The sequence below is a fragment of the Tinamus guttatus genome, unplaced genomic scaffold (genome assembly GCF_059628265.1).
Source record: "Tinamus guttatus ecotype Peru unplaced genomic scaffold, ASM5962826v1 Tinamus_guttatus_pri_ptg000939l, whole genome shotgun sequence".
Taxonomy (NCBI): Eukaryota; Metazoa; Chordata; class Aves; order Tinamiformes; family Tinamidae; genus Tinamus; species Tinamus guttatus.
In genome coordinates this window covers 18,821-45,623 of record NW_028289473.1, presented here as the reverse complement: position 1 = coordinate 45,623, position 26,803 = coordinate 18,821, and the positions used below count along the sequence as shown (strand labels likewise).

The following is a 26,803-nucleotide window of genomic DNA, read 5'->3' as shown; positions in this document are numbered from 1 at the left end:
GGGGGTCCTGGTTGGTCCCCGTGATGCATCAGGGTGGCTTTGGGGTCAGTGGAACGGGAGGTCCAAGTGGGTCCTCACAGGACATTACAGCTGCAAGGGGAGCGGCTCAAGTGGTCGCTGCCACCTCCAGTCCTCCATGTCCATCTTCAGCTCTGGTGAAAGCCCGTCCCAGCTGGAGCCTCTTGGTCATTTTGGGGTGGTTTGGGGTCCTTTGGGGTCCTTTGGGCTACGTCCCCCCACAGAAGCCCTCATGGAGGCACCTACTGCTGCGGGTAGACGGGGGCTTCGGCCTCGCTCCGCCCGCGGTCCGAGACGCGGCTGGAAGGGAGGGGAGGTGGGATGAGGGACCCGGCGTCTCCCCGACCTTGTCCTGCTCCTCTGCGCGAGGGAGAACCCACCTCGCGCCGCCCCCAACCCGCGTCCTGGTGGCATCTCCTGCCATGGGAGCCACGTGGGGACCCAACACAGGGACACGCGGGGACCTCCCAGGTGGCCCCAGTGGAGCGCTCAAGGTGCAGAACATCTGGTGGGGCCGGATGTGTGGAAGGGGCTGGAGGCATCTCGAGGGCATCGCGCCCTGATCCCCAGCTCGGGGAGGACCTCCAGGATTGCCCCAGCCAGGAGAAGCCTTTGGGCCTCTCCAGAGCTTCTCCTCAAACCTCTCCTCATGTTCTGACCTTACAGGGACCAACCATGGCCCTTGGCTCCAATGTGGAGGTGGCCATGAAGGGATTCTCCAAGCCACTCCCGGGCTCATCCATCCTGCTGATGACCACCTAGTTGTGAGGGGCCAGCCGCAAATTTCACCATCTCTCTGGTCAAGATGGACCCAACCCGCCCGGATTGGCCTCCCCTGGGGCTTCTCGATGGGTTCCAAGTGCCCGAGCGAAGCTGAGAAGACCCCGTGATGTCCTGCTCCGCGGGCGTCCACCAGCCGGGTGAGCAAAGCGACCTCCTGGATGGGGACCAAGACGCGGCCTTGGGACCGTCCCTCGCGGCGGTGCCGGCTCCGCTCCGCGGCCCCAGCGTGGGGGGACCCGACGCGACGCGTGGGATTGGGACGGGTCAGCTAAGGGAAGGTTCATCCGGGTGGCTTGGGAGGACCAAGAAGGTGGGCGCGGAGGTGGCCAGAGCCACTGGGGTCCTCAGGTTTCGTGCGTCAGTCACTGTGGACGAAACCAGAGACCTCCTTGGTGGTGGAGCTCCATGGAGGACCTGGAGATCCCCCTAGTTCCATGGAGGACCTGGAGGTCCCCCTGGCTGGTGGAGCTCAGTGGAGGACCTGGAGGTCCCCCTGGTTCTGTGGTGAGCCCAGAGGTCCTCCTGGTTCCATGGAGGACCTGAAGGTCTCCCTGGTTGGTGGAGCTCAGTGGAGGACCTGGAGGTCCCCCTGGTTCTATGGTGAGCCCAGAGGTCCTCCTGGTTCCATGGAGGACCTGGAGGTCCCCCTGGTTCTATGGTGAGCCCAGAGGTCCTCCTGGTTCCATGGAGGACCTGGAGGTCCCTCTGGCTGGTGGAGCTCAATGGAGGACCTGGAGGTCCCCCTGGTTCTATGGTGAGCCCAGAGGTCCTCCTGGTTCCATGGAGGACCTGGAGGTCCCTCTGGCTGGTGGAGCTCAATGGAGGACCTGGAGGTCCCCCTGGTTCTATGGTGAGCTCAGAGGTCCTCCTGGTTCCATGGAGGACCTGGAGGTCCCCCTGGTTCTATGGTGAGCCCAGAGGTCCTCCTGGTTCCATGGAGGACCTGGAGGTCCCCCTGGTTGGTGGAGTTCCATGGAGGACCTGGAGCTCCCCCTGGTTCCATGGAGGACCCAGAGGTCCCCCTGGTTCCATGGAGGACTTGGATGTCCTTTTGGCTCCAGGGAGGACCTGGAGGTCCCTCTGGTTGGCAGAAGCAGCCCCAAGATGGGATTTTTAGGCGCAAGGACAGGGCAGGGGGGGACCATGTCACTCACCACCCAGTGAAGTCCTTGGCCCTCCAGGCGTCCACCACGTGGGCCAGGCTGGAGGCCACACGGCCATTGGGCAGCTTGAGGTCATCACCGGCGTCACCGTCAAAGTCACCGCAGGGCCCGCAGAGGCGCCCGGCCAGTTGGCCGCCTGCGGTCACCGTCACCTCCCCCGTGGGGCTGAAGAGGACCCGGAGGCCGGAGGAGTGGGACACGGTGAGGCCGGTGGTGGCTGTCCCGGTCAAGGTGGTGGCAGCGGAGATGTTGGCTGGTGGGTGGGTGTAGAGGCCGTTCACCTGGGGACACGAGGCAGGAGGGGGACCATGGAGGGGACATCCCCACCGGGCTGCCACCCACAGGCCACCCCGAGAGTCCAGGAAGGTCCCAAGGCTCCATGGAGGGACCAAGGGCTCCAGGAAGGTCCAAAGTCTCCATGGAGGGACCCAGGGCTTCAGGAAGGTCCCAGATCTCCATGGACGGACCCAAGAGTCCAGGAAGGTCCCAGATCTCCATGGAGGGACCCAAGAGTCCAGGAAAGTCCCAGGTCTCCATGGAGAAACTTAGGAGTCTACGAAGGTCCCAGGTCTCCATGGAGAAACCCAAGAGTCCAGAAAGGTCCCAAGTCTCCATGGAGGGACCCAAGAGTCTACGAAGGTCCCAGGTCTCCACGGAGAAACCCAAGAGTCCGGAAAGGTCCCAAGTCTCCATGGAGGGACCCAAGAAGCCCAGGTAGATGCCCCCAACCAGGTGCCACCTCCCAGGCGCCCTCCCTCTCCAGCACCTCCCAGGAGCCCCTGGGGCAGCAGCTCCTCACCCAGGCCTCCATGTCGGCGTTGAGGGTGACGAGGGCGTCGCGGAAGAAGACGAAGACGGCGGCGCCGGCGGGGACGCTGTCGCCCCGGCACTCGCCCACCTCCACCACCACCTTGAACCAGGCGGGCGAGCGCTCGTCGCACAGCGCGGCCACCTTGTAGGTGCCGCTGCCCGGCAGGCGCCCGGTGGCCCCGTCGAAGGTGCTCATGGTGGCCCCGGGGGCCACGCGGCAGTGGCCGAGGTGGCGCTCGCAGCGCCGCGTCCCCTCGCGGGTGACGCAGGCCTCGTCGGCGCCGCACCGCGTCTCCTCGCACCGCAGGCCGCGCGCCGGGTGGCAGGTGCAGCGCCGGGTGCAGTTGTGGGTGAGGACGGTCTCCGAGGCCTGCGGGGAGAGTTGGGTTGGGGACGCTCGTGTCACCTCCGGCCCTCGGGAGGGGGACGAGAGCCAGGAGAAGGAGGGTGCCCCGCGGCACCGTGAGCCTCGTGCAGGAAGGATGGCTGTTGGGAGAGGTGGCCTCCAAGCCACGTGGCCTCCAGGCCATGAGGCCACCAAACCCCATGTCTTGCAAGGCGTGTGGCCTCCAAGCCCTGCATCTTCTGAATTCCACCTCCATCCTCCAAGCCCCGTGTCCTCCAATCCCCGTGTCCTCCAATCCCCGTGTCCTCCAATCTCTGTGTCCTCCAAGCCCCATGTTCTCCAAGCCCCATGTTCCCCAAGCCCCATGTCCTCCAAGCCCCGTGTCCTCCAAGCCCCGTGTCCTCCAAGCCCCGTGTCCTCCAAGCCCCGTGTCCTCCAATCCCGGTGTCTTCCAAGCCCCGTGTCCCCCAAGCCCTGTGTCCTCCAATCCCCGTGTCCTCCAATCTCTGTGTCCTCCAAGCCCCATGTCCTCCAATCTGTGTGTCCTCCAAGCCCCATGTTCCCCAAGCCCCATGTCCTCCAATCCCGGTGTCCTCCAATCCCGGTGTCCTCCAAGCCCCATGTCCTCCAATCCCGGTGTCCTCCAAGCCCCATGTCCTCCAAGCCCCGTGTCCTCCAATCCCGGTGTCCTCCAACCCCCGTGTCCTCCAATCCCGGTGTCCTCCAAGCCCCATGTCCTCCAATCCATGCAGCTCCAACCCCCCCATCCTCCCATCCCCACGTCCTCCAGCCCCCGTGCTCCCCCGCTGGAGCCCCTCACCTTGAGGTAGCGCCCGTGGTGGACGCAGCCGCAGCGCTCGAGCGAGACGCAGGCGGCGCCGTCGAAGAGGAAGCCGTCGTCGCAGCGGCAGCCCTCGAAGCAGCGCGGCCCGCACGGCGCCGCCACCGCCAGCCCCGCGCACGTGGCCTCGCACGAGCGCGTGCAGAGCGCGTAGTGGCTGTGGGGCGGGCAGGCCAGGGCTGCGGGGAGAGGGCGGCGTCACCGCGGGGACAGCGTGGCGGGGGACAACCCAACGGGAGCTGCCAACGGCCAATGGAAGACACCAATGGGAGCCAACAGCCAACGGGAGCCTCCAACGGCCAACGGGGACCACCAACAGCCGATGGGAGCCTCCATCAGCCAATGAGAGTCACCAATGGGAGTCACCAATGAGAGCCAACAGCCAATGGGAGCCTCCAACGGCCGACGGGGACCACCAACAGCCAATGGGAGCCTCCATCAGCCAATGAGAGTCGCCAATGGCCAATGGGAGCCACCAAGGAGAGCCAACAGCCAATGGGAGCCACTAATGGCCAATGGGAGCCTGCATCAGCCAACAGGAGCCTTCAACAGCCAAAGGGAGCCCTCAATGGGAGCCAATGGCCAATGAGAGCCGCCAATGGGAACCACCAATGGCCAACGGGAGCCACCAGTGGGAGCCAATGGCCAATGGGGGCCTCCAACAGCCAACGGGAGCACCAATGACCAACAGGAGCCACCAGTGGCCAGTGGGAGCCTCCATCAGCCAATGGGAGCCACCAGCAGCCAACAGGAGCAGCCAACGGCCAATGGGAGCCACTAACAAGCAATGGCCAATGGGAACTGCTCCATGTGACCTCGGCCCAACCAACAGCCCCAGGGTGTCCCCAACTGCTCTGTGTGACCTCAGAAGGTCCAAAAGCTGCTTCTACCTCCAGGTGAGGCCCCCTGCTCTACCCACAACTATGTGGCCTCCGCGCCAAAGCGGAAGGTCTCCCATCTCCCCCTGATTTGGGGTGAGGACAGCCATACTGGAGGGGATGAGCTGCAATTTTGGGTCTCCTCAAGGCACTTGGGACTCAAAAGCCCAAACGACGAGGATCCGAGACTGTTCGGCCGGGAAAGGGGCACTCACGGCAGAAGGACGACGTCCTCCAGGCGCCGATGTCGGCCCCGGCGGCCTGGCAGGCGGCCGCGTAGGCCTGGAGGCTCTGGCAGAGGGTGTCGCGGGCGCCGCCGGCCGCGCACACGTCGTGGAGGCAGTGCTCGAAGTAGTCGCCGGGGCTCACGCGGGGGTGGCAGCTCCCAAAGGGCCCCGCGGGGTCGCGGATGAGGCCGCAGGAGGCGCCCGCGCGGTAGGGAGCCACGTCGGGGGCGTCGCACACGGGGCAGTCGGCGCCGCAGCCGTCCACGCAGGCCTCGCCGGGCACCTTCCAGGAGGCCACGAACTCCTCCATGCTCCGCGCGGCGCTGCCGTCGGGCAGCTGGAAGTCGTCGTCCTGGTCGCCGTTGTAGTTGCCCCCCAGGCCGCACAAGCGGCCCTGGTAGCTGCTGGGCACGGTGAGCAGCAGGTAGGAGGCCGCGTTGTAGAGGAGCTGGAGGCCGGAGGCGGCCTCCAGCACCAGGTTGGTCCCTTCCTGGCTCACGCGCAGCTGCCCGTCCTCGGTGGCCACCGGCAGCGTGTGGCGCTCGCCGTTCAGCTGCAGCGAAAGGAGATGGGCTCGTTTAGGGGGATACGGGCTACTAAAAGAGGAGACGGGCTATTTAGGAGGACGTGGGCTACTTGAGGAGGAGATGGTCTACTTGAGGAGGAGGTAGACAAGTCCATGGGGACATGGGCTACTTTAGGAGAAGATGGATGACTTTAGGAGAAGATGAGCGATGTTAGAAGGAGACGGACAACTTGAGAAGTAGGTGGACTACTAAAAGAGGAGATGGACTTTAGAAGCAGGAGGACTACTTTGAGAGGAGATGGACTTCTTCAGGAGGAAATGGACAACCTAAAACGATTAACTGCTTTAGGAGGCCACGGGCTCCTTTAGGAGGAGGTGGACTTCTTTAGGACAGGGACCACTTTGGGAGAGATGGACATCTCTAGGAGGAGGTGGACATGTCTAGGAGGAAGTAGACGACTTCAGGAGGAGAGAGACGTCTTAGGAGGCCATGGGCTTTAGGAGGAGATGGGAAACTTCAGGAGAAGATGGGCTACTAAAAAAAGGAGATGGGCTACTAAAAAAGGAGATGGGCTACTAAAAAAGGAGATGGGCTTCTTTAGGAGGGTGAGGACTACTTTGGGAGAAGGAGAACTTTAGAAGCGGCCTTCTTCCAGAGAACTTCACGAGGACATGGGCTGCTTCAGGAGGTCAAGGACAACTCGAGCAGGAGACGGCCCTCGTGTCCGTGCCACTCACCGTCACCTCCCAGGCCCGTCCGCGCTCCATGGCCACCACGTAGCCGTGGACGGCCACCACCACCGTCTTCATGAGCACCGCGTTGCCGCGGCCGTCGGAGCGGCCGTTCTCCAGCAGCACCGAGAAGTTGGCCAGGCCGGGGCCGGCGCCACAGAGCCGCGCCAGGACGTAGGTGCAGGCGCCGCGCACGTGGAAGGCCCTCCCGTCGAAGGTGACGTGATGAGGGTCGCCGGCCACCACGAGCCGCCCGTAGCCCGCGGGGTGGCAGCCCAGCACGCCGCGCTCCACCCGGCACTCCTCGTGGCGCCCGCACGGGCGCTCGCGGCACGTCACGGCGCCGCCGGCCTCGCAGCGGCACCGCTCGCGGCAGCCGTCGTCCGCGTAGAAGTCCTGGCCCAGCTTGTAGTAGCGGCCGCGGTGGCGGCAGCCGCACGCGGCCGCCGGGACGCACTCGTCGCCGCTCAGCACGAAGCCCTCGTCGCAGAAGCAGCCCTCGGCGCAGGGCAACTCGCAGCCCTCGGCCTCGGCCCCGCACGTGGCCGGGCAGCCGGGGCCGCAGAGCTCGTAGTGCGAGTTGTAGGGACACACGGGGCCTGCGGGCGAGGGGAGCGTCAACGGGGCCGGGGCTACGGGCCAAAGCCGGGGGCGAAGGGGCTGCTGGGAGGACGGGACAGGGTGGCCACCGCGGGGCTTTGGGGTGAAGAACGAGGGGCCACCGTGAAGGTTGGTGATGAAGAGCAAAGGGGCCATCCCGAAGCTTTGGGTTATTGTCCAAGGTGACCATTGAGAAGCTTCGGGATGAGGACCAAGGTGGCCACCATGAAGGGTCGTGGTGAAGAGCAAAGGGGCCACTGGGAAGCTTTGGGATAGGAGCCCAGGTAGCCCCCATGGAGCTTTGGGGTGAGGACCAAAGAGGCCACCATGACCCCATTCTGGAGGCCTCATGACCCCAGTTTGAGACTTTGGGATCCCAATTTGGAGGCCTCGGGACACCATTTTGGAGGTGTCAGGACCTCCATTTTGGGGACTTTGGGACCCCATTTTGGAGATGTCAGGACTCCATTTTTGAGGGGTCATGACCCCCATTTTGGAGGTGCCAGGGCCTCCACTTTGGAGGTGCCCTGAGCCCAATTTGGAGACTTTGGGACCCGATTTGGAGGCCAGGCAACCCCTCGTTGGAGGCCGTCCCCCCCAGCCCACTCACTGCAGAAGTCGGGCGTCCTCCACTCGCCGAGCCGGACGCCGCGCTCCTGGCACGCGGCCACGTAGGCGGCCACGGCGCCGCACAGCGTGTCGTGGTGGCCCTTGTACTGGCACACGTCGAAGGCGCAGTCCTCCACGTAGGGCGCCGGGTCGAGCGCCGCGTGGCAGGCGGCGAAGGGGCTCCCGGCGAGGACGCCGCAGAAGCCGTCGCCGCCGTACGGCGCCTTCTGCTCCTCGCCGCACGCGGCGCAGTCGCCGTCGCAGCCCGACGAGCAGCCGGGGACGTCGGCCACTTTCCAGCCCTCGGCGAAGGCCATGGGGTCGCCGCCGGGGAGGTCGTTGGCCGGGTCGCCGTCGGCGTCGCCGCAGAGGCCGCACAGGGCGCCCGCGTAGGCGCGGGGCACGATGACGCGCGCGTAGCTGTACCAGTCGAAGCTGACGCGCAGGTCGAAGCGGGTGCGCACGAAGCCGTGGACGCCGCTCACGTAGACGCTGAACCCCTCTTGCTTGAAGGGCAGCTCCACGAAGACCCCGTTGACCTGCGGGAGGAGGACGAGGGTCAACGGGGCGTCTCGGCGCCCCGCGTTGGCCGGGGGGAGGCCGCCCTCATGACCGGGAGGGTTTTGCAAGAGAGTTGGCGGCTGCCGGAGGGTTTTTCCAGCCTGGAGGGTTCCCACCTCCCACGTCCCAGCGCTGGGGGGATCCGGAATGTCAAAACACGGGGGAATGTTCCGTGGAAATCAACCCCGGGACGGCCCGGCCCAGCTGCGAGCCCAAGGGGCCGTCCCGGCAGCCCCCGGTCCCCGCCAGGGCTCGTCTTGAGCGTCACGGGCGGTCACGGGAGCCGCAGCTCCCCGGAGACACCCGATTCCGCGGAACGCGCCCGGCTCCTGGCAAGGGCACAGTCCAAACAGCCCTGTTTGCTCTCCGCAAGGAGCCGGCCCCACCTCGAGCCGCCGCTCCGGCCAAAACGCCGCCGCTCCGGGCGAAGAAGAGGCCGTTGAGGGCGGCGGGAGCTGGAGGGCGGCCAAGCGCCGGGGCCGGCGCCGGGGCCAGCGCCGCAGCTGCCGGGGACGGGGCCGCCCCGAGCAGCGCCCGGGCGGGCGGCAGCGCCGGCGCCGACGGCGTTTGGGGCCATTTTGCTCCTCTTTTGTAAGGTGGAACCTCAGGAAAAATGACGTTTTGGGCACACCTGAAACGACTTTTGGGCCTTGGTTTGCCCTTTTTATTCCCTTTTTTTCCCTTTTTTTCTCTTTTTTGTCTCTATTTTTTTCTATTTTTTCTATTATTCCTATTTTTTTCTATTTCTCTTTTTTCTATTTATTATTTCTATTCTTTCTATCATTTTATTTCTATAATTTCTATTCTATCATTTTATTTCTATAATTTCTATTTCTATTTTTTCTATTTATTATTTCTATTCTTTCTATCATTTTATTTCTATAATTTCTATTTCTATCTTTTCTATTTATTATTTCTATTCTTTCTATCATTTTATTTCTATTATTTCTATTTCTATAATTTCTATTTCTATCTTTTCTATTTATTATTTCTATTCTTTCTATCATTTTATTTCCATTATTTCTATTTCCATTATTTCTATTTCTATTATTTCTATTTCTATCTTTTCTATTTATTATTTCTATTCTTTCTATCATTTTATTTCTATTATTTCTATTTCTATTTTTTCTATTTCTATCTTTTCTATTTATTATTTCTATTCTTTCTATCATTTTATTTCTATTTTTTCTATTTCTATCTTTTCTATTTATTATTTCTATTCTTTCTATCATTTTATTTCTATAATTTCTATTTCTATCTTTTCTATTTATTATTTCTATTCTTTCTATCGTTTTATTTCCATTATTTCTATTTCCATTATTTCTATTTCTATTATTTCTAATTCTATTATTTCTATTTCATTTTTTTTTTAAGAAATGCAAACGGGGCATCTGAGCCCCACACGATCAGCCCTGGGGGCCCCACGTTGCTCCCCGGGAACCCGAACACGGGGCTCCCCGCGTCCCCCGCTCACCTTGACCTTGCGCGGGTGCTCCTGGCTCATGGTGACGACGGCGCCGTAGACCTCCACGGTCACCGTCTTGGTGAAGGACACGGCCTTGCTGCCGCGGTTGTTGTTCTCCACGGTGACGCTGAAGGGCTCGAGCGCGGGGTCGCGCGGCGCGCACAGCGCGGCCATGCGGTACACGCACGTGCCCTGGAAGTCGAAGCGGCGCCCGTCGAACGTGGTGTAGTGCGGGTCGCCGGTGCCCACGCAGGTCGCGTACGCGTTGGCCTCGCAGCGGGGGCCGCCGGCGGCCGCCACGCAGCGCTCGTGCGCCTTGCAGGCGGCGTCGCGGCAGCTCACGCGGCCGCCCTGGCAGCGGCAGCGCGAGCGGCACCGCTCGTCGCCCCAGAACTCGTCGCCGGCGCCGTAGGGGCGGCCGCCGTGGACGCAGCCGCAGCGGGCGGCCGGGACGCAGGCGGCGCCGTCCAGGAGGAAGCCGGGCGCGCAGCGGCAGCCCGGGGCGCACGGGCGCTCGCAGGACGCCGGGGCCTCCGGGGCGGCGCAGGTGGCCGGGCACGCGGGCGCGCAGGCCTCGAAGCGGCTGTTCTCGGGGCAGCGCGGGGCGGCTGCGGGGAGAGACCCGGCTCAGCGCGGGACCGAGGGGCCGCTGCGAGCGGAGGGGTCGGCTCGGCCACCCCTGCGCCCGCGGCTGTACCTGCATCTCCATCCCCATCCCCGTCTCCATCCCCATCTCCATCTTCACCTCCATCTCCACCTCCATCTCCACCTCCATCTCCATCCCCATCTCCACCTCCACCTCCATCTCCACCTCCACCTCCATCTCCACCTCCATCTCCACCTCCACCTCCATCTCCACCTCCATCTCCACCTCCATCTCCATCTCCACCTCCACCTCCATCTCCACCTCCATCTCCACCTCCATCTCCATCTCCACCTCCATCTCCACCTCCATCCCCATCTCCACCTCCATCTCCACCTCCATCTCCATCTCCACCTCCACCTCCATCTCCACCTCCATCTCCACCTCCATCTCCATCCCCATCTCCACCTCCATCTCCATCTCCACCTCCATCTCCACCTCCACCTCCATCTCCACCTCCACCTCCACCTCCACCTCCATCCCCATCTCCACCTCCATCTCCACCTCCATCCCCATCTCCACCTCCATCTCCACCTCCACCTCCACCTCCATCTCCACCTTCATCCCCACCTCCACCTCCATCTCCACCTCCACCTCCACCTCCATCCCCACCTCCACCTCCACCTCCATCTCCACCTCCACCTCCACCTCCACCTCCATCTCCACCTCCACCTCCACCTCCACCTCCACCTCCATCTCCACCTCCACCTCCATCTCCACCTCCACCTCCATCTCCACCTCCACCTCCATCTCCACCTCCACCTGCATCTCCACCTCCATCTCCACCTCCACCTCCATCTCCACCTCCATCTCCATCTCCACCTCCATCTCCACCTCCATCCCCATCTCCACCTCCATCTCCACCTCCACCTCCACCTCCATCTCCACCTTCATCCCCATCTCCACCTCCATCTCCACCTCCACCTCCACCTCCATCTCCACCTTCATCCCCATCTCCATCTCCACCTCCACCTCCATCTCCACCTCCATCTCCACCTCCACCTCCATCTCCACCTCCACCTCCACCTCCATCTCCACCTCCACCTCCACCTCCACCTCCATCTCCACCTCCACCTCCATCTCCACCTCCACCTCCACCTCCATCTCCACCTCCACCTCCATCTCCACCTCCACCTCCACCTCCACCTCCATCTCCACCTTCATCCCCACCTCCACCTCCATCCCCACCTCCATCTCCACCTCCATCTCCACCTCCACCTCCATCCCCACCTCCACCTCCACCTCCATCTCCACCTCCACCTCCACCTCCATCTCCACCTTCATCCCCACCTCCACCTCCATCCCCACCTCCATCTCCACCTCCATCTCCACCTCCACCTCCATCCCCACCTCCACCTCCACCTCCATCTCCACCTCCACCTCCACCTCCATCTCCACCTTCATCCCCACCTCCACCTCCATCCCCACCTCCATCTCCACCTCCATCTCCACCTCCACCTCCATCCCCACCTCCACCTCCACCTCCACCTCCATCTCCACCTCCATCTCCACCTCCACCTCCATCCCCACCTCCACCTCCATCTCCACCTCCATCTCCACCTCCATCTCCACCTCCATCCCCATCCCCACCTCCATCTCCATCCCCACCTCCACCTCCATCTCCACCTCCATCTCCACCTCCATCCCCATCCCCACCTCCATCTCCACCTCCACCTCCACCTCCTCCTCCACCTCCATCCCCACCTCCACCTCCATCTCCACCTCCATCTCCACCCCCACCTCCACCTCCATCCCCACCTCCACCTCCATCTCCACCTCCATCTCCACCCCCATCTCCACCTCCACCTCCATCCCCACCTCCACCTCCATCTCCACCTCCATCTCCACCCCCATCTCCACCTCCATCCCCATCTCCACCTCCACCTCCATCTCCACCTCCATCTCCACCTCCATCTCCACTTCCACTTCCTTGGGAGGAGGAAAACATGACTCCCTGCTCGTCCCCCACATCCCTCACGACCACCACAGAGGTAGGTGGCATCTCCCGAGCGTGCAGGTCACCCCGCTGCCACATCCCGCCATGCCAGCCCCACCACGGGGACCCTCTCCTTCTCCTCACCGCATCCCGACGCCTCCCGCCAGCCGGGCAGGGCCACCCCCTGCTCCTCGCAGGCGTCCGCGTAGGCGCCCAGCGCGCGGCACCGCGCGCCGTCGTCCCTGTCGGCGCCGCAGAGCTCCAGCACGCAGCGCGACACGAAGTCCTGCGGGTCCACGCGGGCCGCGCAGGCCTCGAAGGGGCCCCGCGCGCCCATGACGCCGCACGCGGCCCTCGCCTCGTGCCACCGCTCCCGCTGGCACCGGGGACAGCGCCCGCCGCAGAAGTCCCAGCAGGTGGCATCTCGCCAGGCGTCCAGCCACACGTCCACGCTGGTGGCCCTGGCGCCGTCGGGCAGCGCCGTGGCCTCGTCGCCCGCCTCCCCGTCGAAGTTGCCGCAGAGGCCGCACGTGGCCCCGAAGTAGCTGCTGGGCAGGGCCACCTGCAGCGCCAGGTCCTCGGCGTAGGACACCCGCAGCCCGAAGTCCGTCCGCAGGACGGTCCGACCGTCCTCACGTGTCACCCGGATCCTCCCGCCCTCCAGGACGGCCGGGAGGCCGGCGGGCTCCCCGTCCACCTGCGAGGAAGAGCGCGGGATGAAGGGCTCCGGCCTCAGCGGTGCCCGGGGTGACACAAGGTCCCTCAACGGGGGCGGTTTAAGGAAGGTCCTGGTGTTATGGGGTGGAAATTGGCTCCTTGGGGCCCGCGCGGCCTCGTCCCACCTCGCCCAACAGGTCCAGGTCGTGTCTAGGCCCCTCGGGGCCATCTCTGGGGACCAGATAGAGCCCCCATGTGTGGGACACATCCCTACCCATCGCGCCCTTAACCCCTTCTTCTGCAATGGCCACCCCAAAAGATGAGCGCGGTCAATGGGGAGACTCCACCATGGACCCCCGCGCCCAACGGAAGGGGCTGCGTGACCCCAAAGCTCCATCCCCACCTCCACCTCCATCTCCACCTCCATCCCCACTTCCACCTCCACTTCCATCTCCATCTCCACCTCCATCCCCACCTCCACCTCCATCTCCACCTCCACCTCCATCTCCATCTCCATCTCCACCTCCATCCCCACCTCCACCTCCATCTCCATCTCCACCTCCACCTCCATCTCCACCTCCATCCCCATCTCCACCTCCATCCCCACCTCCACCTCCATCTCCACCTCCATCCCCACCTCCATCCCCACCTCCATCCCCACCTCCACCTCCACCTCCTCCTCCACCTCCATCTCCACCTCCACCTCCATCTCCACCTCCATCCCCACCTCCATCCCCACCTCCACCTCCATCTCCACCTCCACCTCCACCTCCATCTCCACCTCCACCTCCACCTCCACCTCCACCTCCATCTCCACCTCCATCTCCACCTCCATCCCCACCTCCATCCCCACCTCCACCTCCACCTCCTCCTCCACCTCCGTCTCCACCTCCACCTCCATCTCCACCTCCACCTCCATCTCCACCTCCACCTCCACCTCCATCTCCACCTCCACCTCCACCTCCATCCCCACCTCCACCTCCATCCCCACCTCCACCTCCACCTCCATCCCCACCTCCACCTCCACCTCCACCTCCATCCCCACCTCCACCTCCACCTCCATCTCCACCTCCATCCCCACCTCCACCTCCATCCCCACCTCCACCTCCACCTCCACCTCCATCCCCACCTCCACCTCCATCTCCACCTCCACCTCCACCTCCTCCTCCACCTCCATCTCCACCTCCACCTCCATCTCCACCTCCTCCTCCACCTCCATCCCCATCTCCACCTCCACCTCCATCTCCACCTCCACCTCCACCTCCATCTCCACCTCCACCTCCATCTCCACCTCCATCTCCACCTCCACCTCCACCTCCACCTCCATCTCCATCTCCATCCCCATCGCCACCTCCACCTCCATCTCCACCTCCACCTCCATCCCGCCCCCCGGGAGGTCCCCGCTCCGCTCCGGAGGCTCCGCCCGGCGCCCACCGGGCCCCCGCACCTGCACGTGGCCGTCGGCGCCCGCGGACACGGTGACGTTGCGACCATAGACGGACACCAGGGCCGACCAGGCGCCGGCGCCGCGCGGCGCCTCCACCACGGCGAAGGGCTCCAGGGCGCCCGCAGCGTCGCACGATCGGGCCACCGTGTAGGGGCAGCCGGGCTGGAAGGCGACGGCGGCGCCGTCGAACGTGCGGTACCGCGGCTCGGCCGAGCGCCCGCAGGTGCCCACGTAGTCGGCGACGCAGCCCGCGCGCCCGTCCTGCACCCGGCAGCTCTCCTTGGCGCGGCACTGCACTGCCTGGCACGGATCTGCCGAAAGAGCCCAAAACACCCCATTTTGGGGCCTATTTTGGTGTGCGACGTGGCCGGTGGAAGTGGCACCAGCTCTAGCTGAGACCTTCCTTGTGGAGGTATCACCCTAACGGTGCCACAACCACCGGTGACAGCCGGGATGGAGGGTCCTCATCCCAGACCTGGCTTCCAGGTGCCACCTTGGTGGCCATGGGGCTTCTAGAGGCCACGGGAGCTCCAATTTGGGTGCAGAAAAGCCAATTTTGGTGTCTACCTATGTTATTTTTCCACCTGATTTGCAGCTAAGGGTTGCCGGAAGACCCAGGGTAGAGGTGGCCCAAGACCAAGTGGACCCATTTCCAAGCCATATTCCCAGGTGCCACCTTGGTGCCCACCAACTATGGGGCTTCTAGAGGCCAAAGGAGCTCCAATTTGGGTGGAAAAAAGCCTGTTTTGGCTTCTCCCCATGTGTTTTCCTCAATCCAAGGTCTCAGGAGGCCGGGAGAGGTGGGAGACCCAGGGTAGAGGCGGCCCAAGACCAACCCAACCCATATTCCCCGGTGCCGCCTTGGTGTCCATGAGCTGTTGAGCTTTTAGATGCCAGGGGACCTCCACCCACACCCACTTTGGGTGGAAAAAAGGTGATTTTGGCTTCTCCCCATGCTTTCCGCGCACCCCAGGGGCCAGGAGCGGCCACTCACCGCTGTCGCAGATGGCCGCCGTGCCGTAGGCCTTGCGCTGGCCCCGTCCCACGCTGAGCAGCCCGAAGGGCCCCGCCGCGCTCCGCACCGCGTAGGACGCGAAGCCCTCGCCCAGGTCGTAGCCGGCCCACGCGTAGTCGGTGCCCGGCACCGGCGTCCACGCGGCCGCGCGCAGCGGGCGCCCGTCGACCGTGATGGCCGCCGCCTCGGCCTCCTTGGCCACGAGCAGCAGGTGGTTGTCGTAGCCCTGCAGCGCGAAGGCCACGTAGGAGCGGCAGTAGCTGCCCACGTCCGGGACGCGCATCAGGAAGGGCCCGGCCTCCGCGGGGCCTCCGTCCGCGAAGACGGTGACCTGGAGGGCGCCGTCGGCGCGGAGGCTCAACGCGTGCGGCGCGCGGAGGCCGTAGAGCGCGGCGCGGTCCGCGTAGAGGCGGCGGAGGCTGCTGGTGGCGCCGTGCTGGGCCTCGGCGCGCGCGGGGCCGGCGGCGGCCGCGTGGACGCGCGCGGCCGCGAAGGGCAGCGGCGGCACCACGAAGCGGAGGCCCCACGCGGCCGCGGGGAGCAGCTGCTCCACGGCGAGGCCGCACGGCCCCGCGCGCCCCACGCACGTGTGGCCCGCCAGGACGGCCACGGGCCGCGACGCCGCCACGCGCGTCCCCGACAGGTCCCCCGCGCTCTGCAGCTGGGCGCCCTCGAAGGGCTCCAAGCGGAGGCGGAAGGCGGCGCCGCGCGGGTGCGTGCGGCCCGCGAAGGTCACGGGCGCCGCGGGCAGCACCTCCACGTCCACCGCCGCGTCCCAGGCCAGCACGGCCAGCTGGGCGTAGCGCGCGGCGCCCGCGCCCGGCGTCGCCGCGCGGTACTCGGTGCCCCACGCGGGCACGGGCAGCAGGGCGGCCGCGTCGCCCGCCGCCGCCTTCTCGTTGACCAGCAGCACCGCGACGTCCGCGGCCGCCCGCAGCGCCAGGACGTTCTCGAAGGCCTTGGCGCCCACCGCCTCGGCCTGCGGCGGCACCTTGAGCGCCACCGTCTGCCCCGGCGTCACCGTGAGCGCCAGGCGCAGCCGCGGCCGCTTCATGGTGACGGTGACGGCGGCCGGCGCCGGGGCCGCCAGCAGCAGCTTGAAGTCGGCGCCGGCGCCCGGCTCGAGGCCGTTCTGCGTGAAGGCGGCCGCGAAGGCCCGGCCCAGCGCGCGGGGGGACGCCGGGGACACCGGGGGCGCCGGGGACGCTGGGGACACCGGGGACGCTGGGGACTCCGGGGACGCCGGGGACACCGGGGATGCTGGGGACGCCGCCACGGCCCCTGCGGAAGCAGCAGGAGGAGGAGGAGGGTGGGATGTCTGGGCGAGACGATGTCCCCATGTCTCCCCATGTCCCTCCATGTCCCCGATGTCCCTCCATGTCGCCCCATGTTCCTCTATGTCCCTCATGTCCCTCCATGTCCCCGTGTCCCCCCATGTCCCCCATATCCCTCCATGTCTCTCATGTCCCCAATGTCCTCCCATGTCCCTCCATATCCCCTATGTCCCTCCATGTCCCCAGTGTCCCCCCCATGTCCCTCCATGTCCCTCCATGTCCCCAATGTTCCCAATGTCCCCCCATGCCCCATGTCCCCAGTGTCCTCAATGTCCCGTCATGTCCTCTGTATCCCTCCATGTCTCTCACATCCCTCATGTCCCCCATGTCCCTCCATGTCCCCAGTGTCCCCCCATGTCCCACATGTCCCCCATGTCCCCAAAGTCCCTCCATATCCCCCCATGTCCCCCCACGTCCCCTATGTCCCTCCATGTCCTCAATGTTCCCAATGTCCCCCCATGTCCCCAAAGTCCCTCCATGTCCCCCCATGTCCCCAATGTCCCCCATGTCCCTCCATGTCTCTCATGTCCCCAATGTCCTCCATATCCTCCCATGTCCCTCCATGTCCCCCATATCCCCCCATGTCCCCCATGTCCCCCATGTCCCTCCATGTCCCCAGTGTCCCCAATGTCCCCCCCTCTCCCCACGTCCCCACTCACCCAACATTGTCACCATCCAGAGCCACCAAGGAGCCACCATGACTGGGAGGTGACACAGGGGCCACCAGGGCCCTTCCTGTGACCCTAAATTGGGGCAAAAACAAAGGGATTTGAATCGGGAAGGGGTCACAATTGCGTTTACACCCTCAAAAATAACCAAAATGCCCCAAATTCCCCCCCGAACAAGCGTTACCTTCTGTCGAGCCCCAAAATCGTCTGTTTTGGCCTCAAAATAGCGGCTCCCCCCCAGTTTTATAGCATTGGCTCCCCCCCCCCCAGGGCCCCGCCCGCCTGAGCTCATTGTTGGCCAGAACGGGGGAAAAAGAGGGGATTTTTGGTGTCTTCCTATTATTTATTGTTATTTTTGTGTTATTCTTCATTTTGTTTTTATTGCAGAAATAAAAGGGGGAGGGAAATAAAAAAAAAAATCCCCATTGGGAATATTTTGCAATTGAAAAAAAAAAAAAAAAAAAAAAAAAAAAAAAAAAAAAAAAACCACAGCCGAAACCGAGAATTGGGGAATTGCAAAGGGGTCATTGCAAAATAAATAAAAAATAAAAGTATTTTTTTCTGTTTTTCCCATTTTACCCTGTTTTGGGGGTGCTGAAGTGGCCAAGGTTGGACCCAAAAACCAGGTTTTTCATCCTATTTTCTGCCACCCCTCCCAGGTTGGCAGAGGCAGCAGCTGCAAGGGGCAAAAGAGGGCAAAAAATAGGGGAGGAAAAGAGGGGGAAAAGTGGGGAAAAAAAGAGGGAAAAAAGAGGGAAAAACGGGGCTGGGCAGGAGGGAAATGGGAGAAGGTGCAAAAAATAATGATTCTTTTGCCCCCAGAATTGCCCAAATTGCAAACGTGCAGCCCTGATGTATTGGAGAAGAGCAGCACTCCAAAAACACCATTTTTCACCCCATTCTCGGCCCTAATTCCCCATTTTTAAATACTCATTTCTTCATTCTGATGAAAATTGTCTTTTTCTGCTGCTTGGGAAAAACATCCAAAAAGTCCTTTTCACGCTCTATCACCCCAAATTCCCACTTTTTCCACCCATTCCTCCCTTTCCGTGAATGTTGTTGTCTTCCACCCCTCTGTGGGAAGAACACCCCAAAATGGTGTTTTCACCCCATTATCATCCCTAAATCCCCATTTTTCCACCCATTCCCCCACACTAGTGAAAATTGTTGCCTTCTCCCGGAGAGCACCCAAAAACGGTGTTTTTCACCCCAGCGTCCACCCAAATCCCCGTTTTCCTGCCTGTTCCCTGAGGACCACCGCGCACCATGCCGGGCGCCCCCAAAATCACTGTTTTTGACCCCATTTCTCAGCACTAATTTCACCCGCTGAGGCCGAAAAGGCCCCAAATGGGTTAAAAAAGGTGGGAAAAAAAAGGGGGAAAAAGAGGAGGAAAAAGGAGCCGTGGGAAAGGCCCTGGGGCGGGGGCGGGACCCGGACGCCGGGGCCCCTCCCCAGCGACCCAGCTGGGTCAATATTGGCCCTCGAGCACCCGGACGCGGGGGCCCCTTCCTCATGGGGGGGACCCGGACGCCTGGGCCCATGGGGGGAGCGGCGGTAACTGGACACCTGGGTGCTCTGGAAGGGGGGGGGACCCGGACGCCTGGGCCCATTGCGGGGGGGGGGAGGGGCGGGGAGGGGAAGGTGGCCCCGGGGGGGGGGGTCACCCCAAGAAGTCCCTCCCATCCAGACCGGGATAAAGAGACCCGGGAGGGGGACGGAGGAGCCGGTGACACCGAGATGAGGTGAGAGGGACATGGGGACATTGGGGACATTGGGGGGCATTGGGGGCATGGGGGCATTGGGGACATTGGGGACATGGGGGCATTGGGGACATGGGGATATGGGGGGACATTGGGGGGGCATTGGGGACATGGGGGCATGGGGGGACATTGGGGACGTGGAGGACATGGGGGGACATTGGGGACATGGGGGCATTGGGGATATGGGGATATGGGGGGACACTGGGGACATTGGGGGCATGGAGGGACATTGGGGAACATGGGGGCATTGGGGACATGGGGATATTGGGGGACATGAGGGCATTGGGGACATGGGGGGGCTTTGGGGACATGGAGGGACATGGGGGCATTGGGGACATGGGGATATGGGAGGACATTGGGGACATGGAGGGACATGGGGGAACATGGGGGCATTGGGGACATGGGGATATGGGGGGACGTGGGGACATGGGGGGACATGAAGGGACATGGGAAGGACATTGGGGACAAGGGATCGGGGACAAGGGGTGGTCACCTCCTCTGTCCCCCGTGTCCCTCCATGTCCCCATGTCCCTGTGTCCTCAGGCAGCCGAAGGCTCCCGCCCTCCTCCTCCTCCTGCTCCTGCTGGGTGAGTCGGGGACATGGGGACGGGTGACACCGTGGGGTGACACCGTGGGGTGACATCAGGAAGATGACATTGGGGGTGACGTCAGGGGGGTCACATCAGGGGGGACTCGAGGACAAAGGGGGCAATGGGGACAATGAGGATAATGGGGGCAACCGGGACAATGAAGATAATGGGGACAATAGGGGCAATAGGGACACCGGGGACATGGGGGACATGGGGGAGGTGGCCCGGGGTGACCCCCTGTCCCCCCCCACCAGAGCCAGTGGCCGCGACGGTGACAGAGGAGGAGCCGGTGGCAGGTGAGAGGTGGAAACCCATGGCAGGTCCTGGGGTCCCATGTCCCCAATGTCCCCACGTCCCCAATGTCCCCATGTCCCCCCATGTCCCCAATGTCCCCCCATGTCTCCAGTGTCCCCAATGTCCCCCCATGTCCCCAACGTCCCTCATGTCCCCCACATCTCCCCATGTCTCCCCATATCCCCAATGTCCCTCCATGTCCCCAATGTCCCCATGTCCCCAATGTCCCCCCCATGTCTCCAGTGTCCTCCATGTCCCTCCACATCTCCCCATGTCCCCCCATACTCCCAATGTCCCTCCATGTCCTTTCATGTCCCCTCATGTCTCCAATGTCCCCCATGAACCCCATGTCCCCCCATGTCCCCATGTCCCCCAATGTCCCTCATGACCCCCAAGTCTCCCCATGTCCCCATGTCCCCTGTTCCCAGAGGGTCCCCTCTACCCGTTCGGGCCCCTGGCCGGGGACACACGGGCACCCCGCGAGGACGACGGGTCGAGTCCCCCGGTGACACCCAGGAGCCCCTTCGTCTTCCTCGGCCACCCCTACCGCTCCCTCTACGTGCGTGGGGACATTGGGGACACTGGGGACATCGGGAGGACATTGGGGACATGGGGAGATGTGGGGATGTGGGGGCTTTGGAGATATGGGGGGACATTAGGGACATGGGGGGACATGGGGGCATTGGGGACATGGGGGGACATGGGGTCGCTGGGGACATGGGGCCATTGGGGACGTTGGGGACATGAGGGGGTCAGGGTGTTCTTTGGGTTGGGGACAGGGTGGCTTGGGGACACCACGTCTTGGGGCTACGCGGTGCCACCAGGGCGCTGGGGGTGACAGCGGGTGGTGACACCGCTGGTGACACCGCGGTGCCACTGGGGTGACACTGGGGTTAGTGACACCAAGGTGACACCAAGGTGACATCGTGGTGCCACTGGGGTGCCACTGGGGTTAGTGACACCAAGGTGACACTGGGATGACACTGGGGTTGGTGACACCAAGGTGACACCGCGGTGACATGTGTGTCCCCAGGTCAACACCAATGGCCTGGTGACACTGGGCGCCCCCATGGCCACATCCAGCCTGTGGCCGTCCCCGACGGCCGCTGTCCCTGATGTCTCCGCTGTCCCCGATGTCCCCGGTGTCCCCAGTGTCCCCGATGTCCCCGGTGTCCCCGGTGTCCCCAATGTCCCCGGCGTCCCCGGCGTCCCCGCGCTGGTGGCCCCGTTCTGGGCGGACGTGGACACGCGCCGGGGAGGGGACATCTTCTACCGGCAGAGCCAGCGGCCGGCGCTGCTGTCCCGGCTGCGCCGAGACCTGGCCAACGTCACCGGCCTCGGGGACGCGGTGCCAGCGCCGCGCTGGGCCCTGGTGGCCACGTGGCACCGCGTCGGCTTCTTCGGGAGCGCCGGGACAAAGGTGGGGACACTGGGGACAATGGGGTGCTGGGGACAATGGGGGTGCTGGGGACATTGAGGACATGGGGAGACATTGGGGATGTTGGGGGCAATGGAGACATGGGGACAATGGGGATATTGGGGACAATGGGGGACATTGGGGATGGGGGTGTTGGAGACACGGGGACATTGAGGACATGGGGAGACATTGGGGATGTTGGGGACAATGGGGACAAGGGGGGGCATTGGGGACAATGGGGATATTGGGCACATGGGGGATGTTTGGGACATTGGGGGCATTGGGGACATGAGAGGACATGGGGGGACATGGCGGGACATGGGGACACGGAGGACATGGGGGGACACGGAGGGACATGGAGGGACCTTGTGGCCATGGGGTCCATGGGGACATGGGGACACGGGGACATGGGGACTGTCCCCGCAGGCCAACACGTTCCAGGCCGTCCTGGCCGCCGGTGACGCCGCCGCCTTCGTCATGTTCAACTACGGGACCCTCCAATGGACGAGCGGGATCGCGGACGGGGGCGGCGCCCACAGCGGCCTGGGGGGCCGCGCGGCCCGGGTGGGGACACGGGGACAGCGGGGACAATGGGGACAAGGGGGACATGGGGGGCAATGGGGACAAGGGGGGCAATGGGGGCAATGGGGGCAATGGGGACAATGGGGGCAATGGGGACAAAGGGGGCAGTGGGGGCAAGGGGGACAATGGGGTAATGGGGACATGGGGGGACATGGGGGACATGGGGTCATTGGGGACATTGGGGACACAGAGGGTAATGGGGACAGTGGGGACACAGGGACATTGGGGACAAGGGGGGCAATGAGGGTGATGGGGATAATGGGGGTAATGAGGACAATGGGGGCAATGGGGACATTGGGGACATGGGGGCAATGGGGACACGGGGAGAATGGGGACAAGGGGAGCAATGGAGACAAGGGTGACATTGGGGACAAGGGTGACTTGGGAGCCAATGGGGACAACGTTAGGGAATGGCCTCCTTGGTGGCCACCTCCAAGGGGACTCCCTGCGTGTCCCCGGTGTCCCCGGTGTCCCCCCCCGTGATGTCCCCCCCGTGACGTCCCCGCGTCCCCAGGTCGGCTTCGCGGGCGCCGGCGGCTCCCGGTGGCTCCCGGGGTCCCGCTCGGCCGCCGTCCTCGCGCTGGCCGCGACCTCCAACGCGGCCGTCCCCGGGCGCTGGGTCTTCCGCGTGGACCAGCCCCTGGTGGCCCCCACGACGGCCACCGCGGGGGACACGACGGCCACCGCGGGGGACACGGCGGCCACCGAGGAGGAACCCGCCTACGTGTGCGGCTGGTGGGTGGCCCGGACGCCTGGGCCCCCTTTGGGGACACATGGGGGAATCTCGGGGGACACCCGGACGCCTGGGCCCCCTTTGGGGACACTCGGACGCCTGGGCCCCCCTGACCCCCCCTTTCTCCCCCCGCAGATGACAACGACCCAGCGCCCCCCCCAACCCCCAAAGGCTGCAATAAAAACCCGCTGCCACACCCGCGTGTGACGTCATTGAGGGGGTGACGTCACGCGCCGTGACGTCACCGGGGGGGATCGCGCGTGGGTGACGTCATTGCGGGGGGGCACACGGGCGGCACCCGGGGGGGGAGGACAGGTCCGGGCTCCCCTCCGAACCCCCGGGCGGGGCCCAGGCGTCCGGGTGACCCCCCCGCCCCAGACCCCTCCTCCGCTCCCGCCCCCTCAAAGGGGCCCCGGCGTCCGGGCGCTGGCCCCGCCCCCTCCCAGGTGAGGCCCCGCCCCCTCGCGATCCCGCTCGACGGCCGGGGCGCGCGGGCAGGTGAGCGGCGGCGCCCGGACGCCGGGGCCCCTTCGCGGGGGCGCGGGGGGGGGCCCGGACGCCGGGGCCCCTTCGCGGGGGTGCGGGGGGGGGCCGGACGCCGGGGCCCCTTTGCGGAGCGGGGGAGGGGGGCGGCGACACCCGGTCTCCTGGGTCTGTCCCGGGGCGGGAGGGACCCGGACGCCTGGGCCCCGTAGCGGGGAGGAGGGAGCCCGGACCCCTTTTGGGGCTCCCACCCGGACGCCGGGGCCCATTTTTGGGCGGGGGGGGGGGTGGGGGACACACAACACTTCCGAACTCCTCGGGAAGGGCCCCGGCGTCCGGGTCCCCCCCCCGCGGGTTCCGTCCGCCTTATCTGGAGCCAGGCGGTGCCGGGAGAGGGGCCCAGGCGTCCGGGAGCCGCCCTGCCCCCCCCGCCTTCCCCCGCCACGTCCCGTCCCCACAAACAACCCCCGAGGGGACCCAGGCGTCCGGGGACCCCCCTTGAACTCCCCCGAAAAAGGGGCCCAGGCGCCCGGGACCCCCCCCAACACCCCGCCCCAAAAAAAGGGCCCAGGCGTCCGGGCGGAACCGCCCGCCCCGTCCAGCCGTCCCGTCCCGGAGCCCGGAGGGGCCCAGGCGTCCGGGACACCCCCCTCCCCCCCAAAGAGGGACCCGGGCGTCCGGGACACCCCCCTCCCCCCCAGAGAGGGGCCCAGGCGTCCGGGCCGAGCCCCACCCCGGCCTGGAACGCGGGAGGGGCCCCGGAGTCCGGCCACGCCCCCCGGAGCACGAAGGGGCCCCGGCGTCCGGGTGCGGCCCCCCCGGCCCTTAACCCGGACGCCGGGGCCCCTCTGTCACCCCCCAGGTGACAGGTCAGAGGTCGCCATGGCCTGGGCGCTGCTGGGGGGGCTGCTGCTGGCAGGTGAGGGGGGCAATTTGGGCTCATTTGGGGGGATTTTGGGTCATTTTGGGGGATTGGGGGCAATTTGGAGGAGTTTGGGTTAATTTGGGGCAGTCTGGGGGCATTTGGGGGTGTTCGGGGGGTGGAGGGCATTTTGGGGGGATTTGGGTTCATTTTGGGTGGTTTGGGGTCATTTGGGGGCTTTGGGGATATTTGGGGTCATTTTGGGAGGATTTGGGGTAATTTGGGGAGTTTGGGGCCATTTGGGGTATTGGGGATTTTGGTACATTTTGGGGGGTTTTGAGTCATTTTGGGGGGGTTTTGAGGGATTTGGGGGCTTGGGGACCCTTTAGGGGGGTTTGGGGATCATTTTGGGGCTGTTTGGGTGGATTTGGGGTCGTTTGGGGGGATTTTTGACGCCCTCCCTTTGCTCTCCCCCCCCCAGCTCTGAGTCCGGTGACGTCGGCCCCCCCCGAGCCTGGTGAGACCCAAAATGGGGTGAAATGAGCCCAAAAATGGGACCGAGAGGGGGGGACTGCAACAGGGAGACCCAAAATGGGGTGAAATGAGCCCAAAAATGGGACCGAGAGGGGGGAACTGCGACCGGGAGACCCAAAATGGGGTGAAATGAGCCCAAAAATGGGACCGAGAGGGGGGAACTGCGACCGGGAGACCCAAAATGGGGTGAAATGAGCCCAAAATGGGACTGGGGGGGGGAACTGTGACAGGGAGACCCAAAATGGGGTGAAATGAGCCCAAAATGGGACTGGGGGGGGGGAACTGTGACAGGGAGACCCAAAATGGGGTGAAATGAGCCCAAAATGGGACTGGGGGGGGGCAGAACTGCAACAGGGAGACCCAAAATGGGGTGAAATGAGCCCAAAATTGCACCAAGGGGGGAGGGGCGGCCGAGGGGCCCAGGCGTCCGGGTCTGACACCCCCTCCCTCCCCAGGGGAGGCCGAGAGCCCCTTCCACTATGGTGAGTTGGGGACGTTGGGGACACTGGGGACGTCGGTGTCACTGGGGGACGTTGGGGACACGTTGGGGACACCAGGGATGTTGGGGACACATTGGGGACACATTGGGGACATGGCGATGCTGGGGACACGTTGGGGACATTGGGAGGGTGTTGGGGACATGGGGATGTGGGGATGTTGGGGACACGTTGGGGACATGGGGACACACTGGGGACATTGGGGAGATGTTGGGAACACGGGGACATGGGGACATTGGGGACACGGGGACATCGGGGGGATGCTGGGGACACATTGGGGCTGTGTTGGGGGGACGTGGGGACGTTGGGGACACTGGGGCTGCGTTGGGGCCATGTTGGGGACATTGGGGACATGGGGACATTGGGGACACGGGGACATCGGGGGGACGTTGGGGACACATTGGGGCTGTGTTGGGGGGACGTGGGGACGTTGGGGACACTGGGGCCGCGTTGGGGACACATTGGGGACATTGGGGACGCCGGTGTCCCCAGACTGGCACCGCCTGCGTGTGGCCGGGCTGGCGGTGGCCGCTGTCCTCTGCGTCCTGGGCGTCATCGTCCTCCTCAGTGAGTGACACCGGGGGACACGGGGAGCCCTTGTGTCACCTGGGGGGGTCCCTGTGTCACCTGGGGGGTCCTTGTGTCACCTATGGAGCCCTTGTGTCACCTGGGGGGGTCCCTGGGTCACCCTGGGGGGTCCCTGTGTCACCTATGGGGCCCTTGTGTCACCTGGGAGGTCCCTGTGTCACCTGAGGGGGTCCTTGTGTCACCTGGTGGGTCCTACGTCACCTATGGGGCCCTTGTGTCACCTATGGGGCCCTTGTGTCACCTGGGGGGGTCCCTGTGTCACCTGGTGGGTCCTACGTCACCTATGGGGCCCTTGTGTCACCTCTCGGGTCCCTGTGTCACCGATGGGGCCCTTGTGTCACCTGGGGGATCCCGATGTCACCTGCGGAGTCCCTATGTCGCCCGGGGGGTCCCCGTGTCCCCTGCGATGTCCCTTGTCCCCTGGTGCCACCCCATAGGTGGGGGGTGACTTGTCTTCTGTCCCCTCCCTCCCTTTTGTTTCTCCACAGGTGGCAAGTGCAAGTGCGGCAGGAAGGGCAGGTGGGGACAATGGGGACAATGGGGACATGGGGGGGACATTGGGGACATGGGGGGAACATTGGGGACATGGGGGGACGTGGAAGGGATATGGGGGGACAATGGGGACAATGGGGACATGGGGGGGACATTGGGGACATGGGGGGACGTGGAGGGGATATGGGGGGACAATGGGGACATTGGGGACATGGGGGGGACATTGGGGACATGGGGGGACATTGGGGACATGGGGGGACATGGAGGGGATATGGGGGACTTTGGGGACATGGGACATGGGGGACATGGAGGGACATGGGGGATATTGGGGACATGGGGGGACATTGAGGACATGGGGACATGGAGGGACATGGGGGATGGGGGACATGGGGGAACATTGGGGACATGAGGGGACATGGGGGGACATTGGGGACATGGGGGGGACATGGGGGGACATTGGGGACAGGGGGGGACATTGGGGACAGGGGTGACCTGTCCCCCCCCCTTGTCCCCAGGCGCTCCCGCCCCCCCCCGGAGACCTCCCACCTGGTCCCCACAGGTACCTCCCTGTCCCCTCCCCCCCCGAGGGGCCCAGGCGTCCGGGTGACCCCCCTGTCCCCCCCCCAGGAGCCGCCAGCACCTGCTGAGGACGGGGGGGACACGGGGACACGCGGCCGATGTCCCCAGTCCAGTGACACCTGGAGAGGGGGA

At 64.4% G+C, this 26,803-nt stretch overlaps 1 protein-coding gene and 1 long non-coding RNA gene across 2 annotated transcripts; one reads left to right on the top strand and one right to left on the bottom strand.

Moving 5' to 3' along the window:
• Positions 1-252: 252 nt before the first annotated feature.
• LOC148591061 (IgGFc-binding protein-like) lies at positions 253-17,257 on the bottom strand. The gene is made up of 12 exons (XM_088538156.1): positions 17,251-17,257; positions 15,237-16,538; positions 14,243-14,553; positions 12,283-12,835; positions 9,569-10,167; positions 7,535-8,072; positions 6,331-6,923; positions 5,055-5,619; positions 3,941-4,140; positions 2,764-3,144; positions 1,956-2,245; positions 253-318 (listed from the first exon to the last, which is right to left on the bottom strand). Exons 1-12 carry the CDS (start codon positions 17,255-17,257, stop codon positions 261-263), a joined length of 5,397 nt encoding a protein of 1,798 aa, XP_088394282.1. The 3' UTR covers positions 253-260.
• Positions 17,258-24,966: 7,709 nt separating this feature from the next.
• LOC148591060 (uncharacterized) lies at positions 24,967-26,625 on the top strand. The gene is made up of 4 exons (XR_015914202.1): positions 24,967-24,997; positions 25,505-25,579; positions 26,089-26,119; positions 26,608-26,625. It is a non-coding gene; the product is annotated as an uncharacterized LOC148591060 (long non-coding RNA).
• Positions 26,626-26,803: the final 178 nt, after the last annotated feature.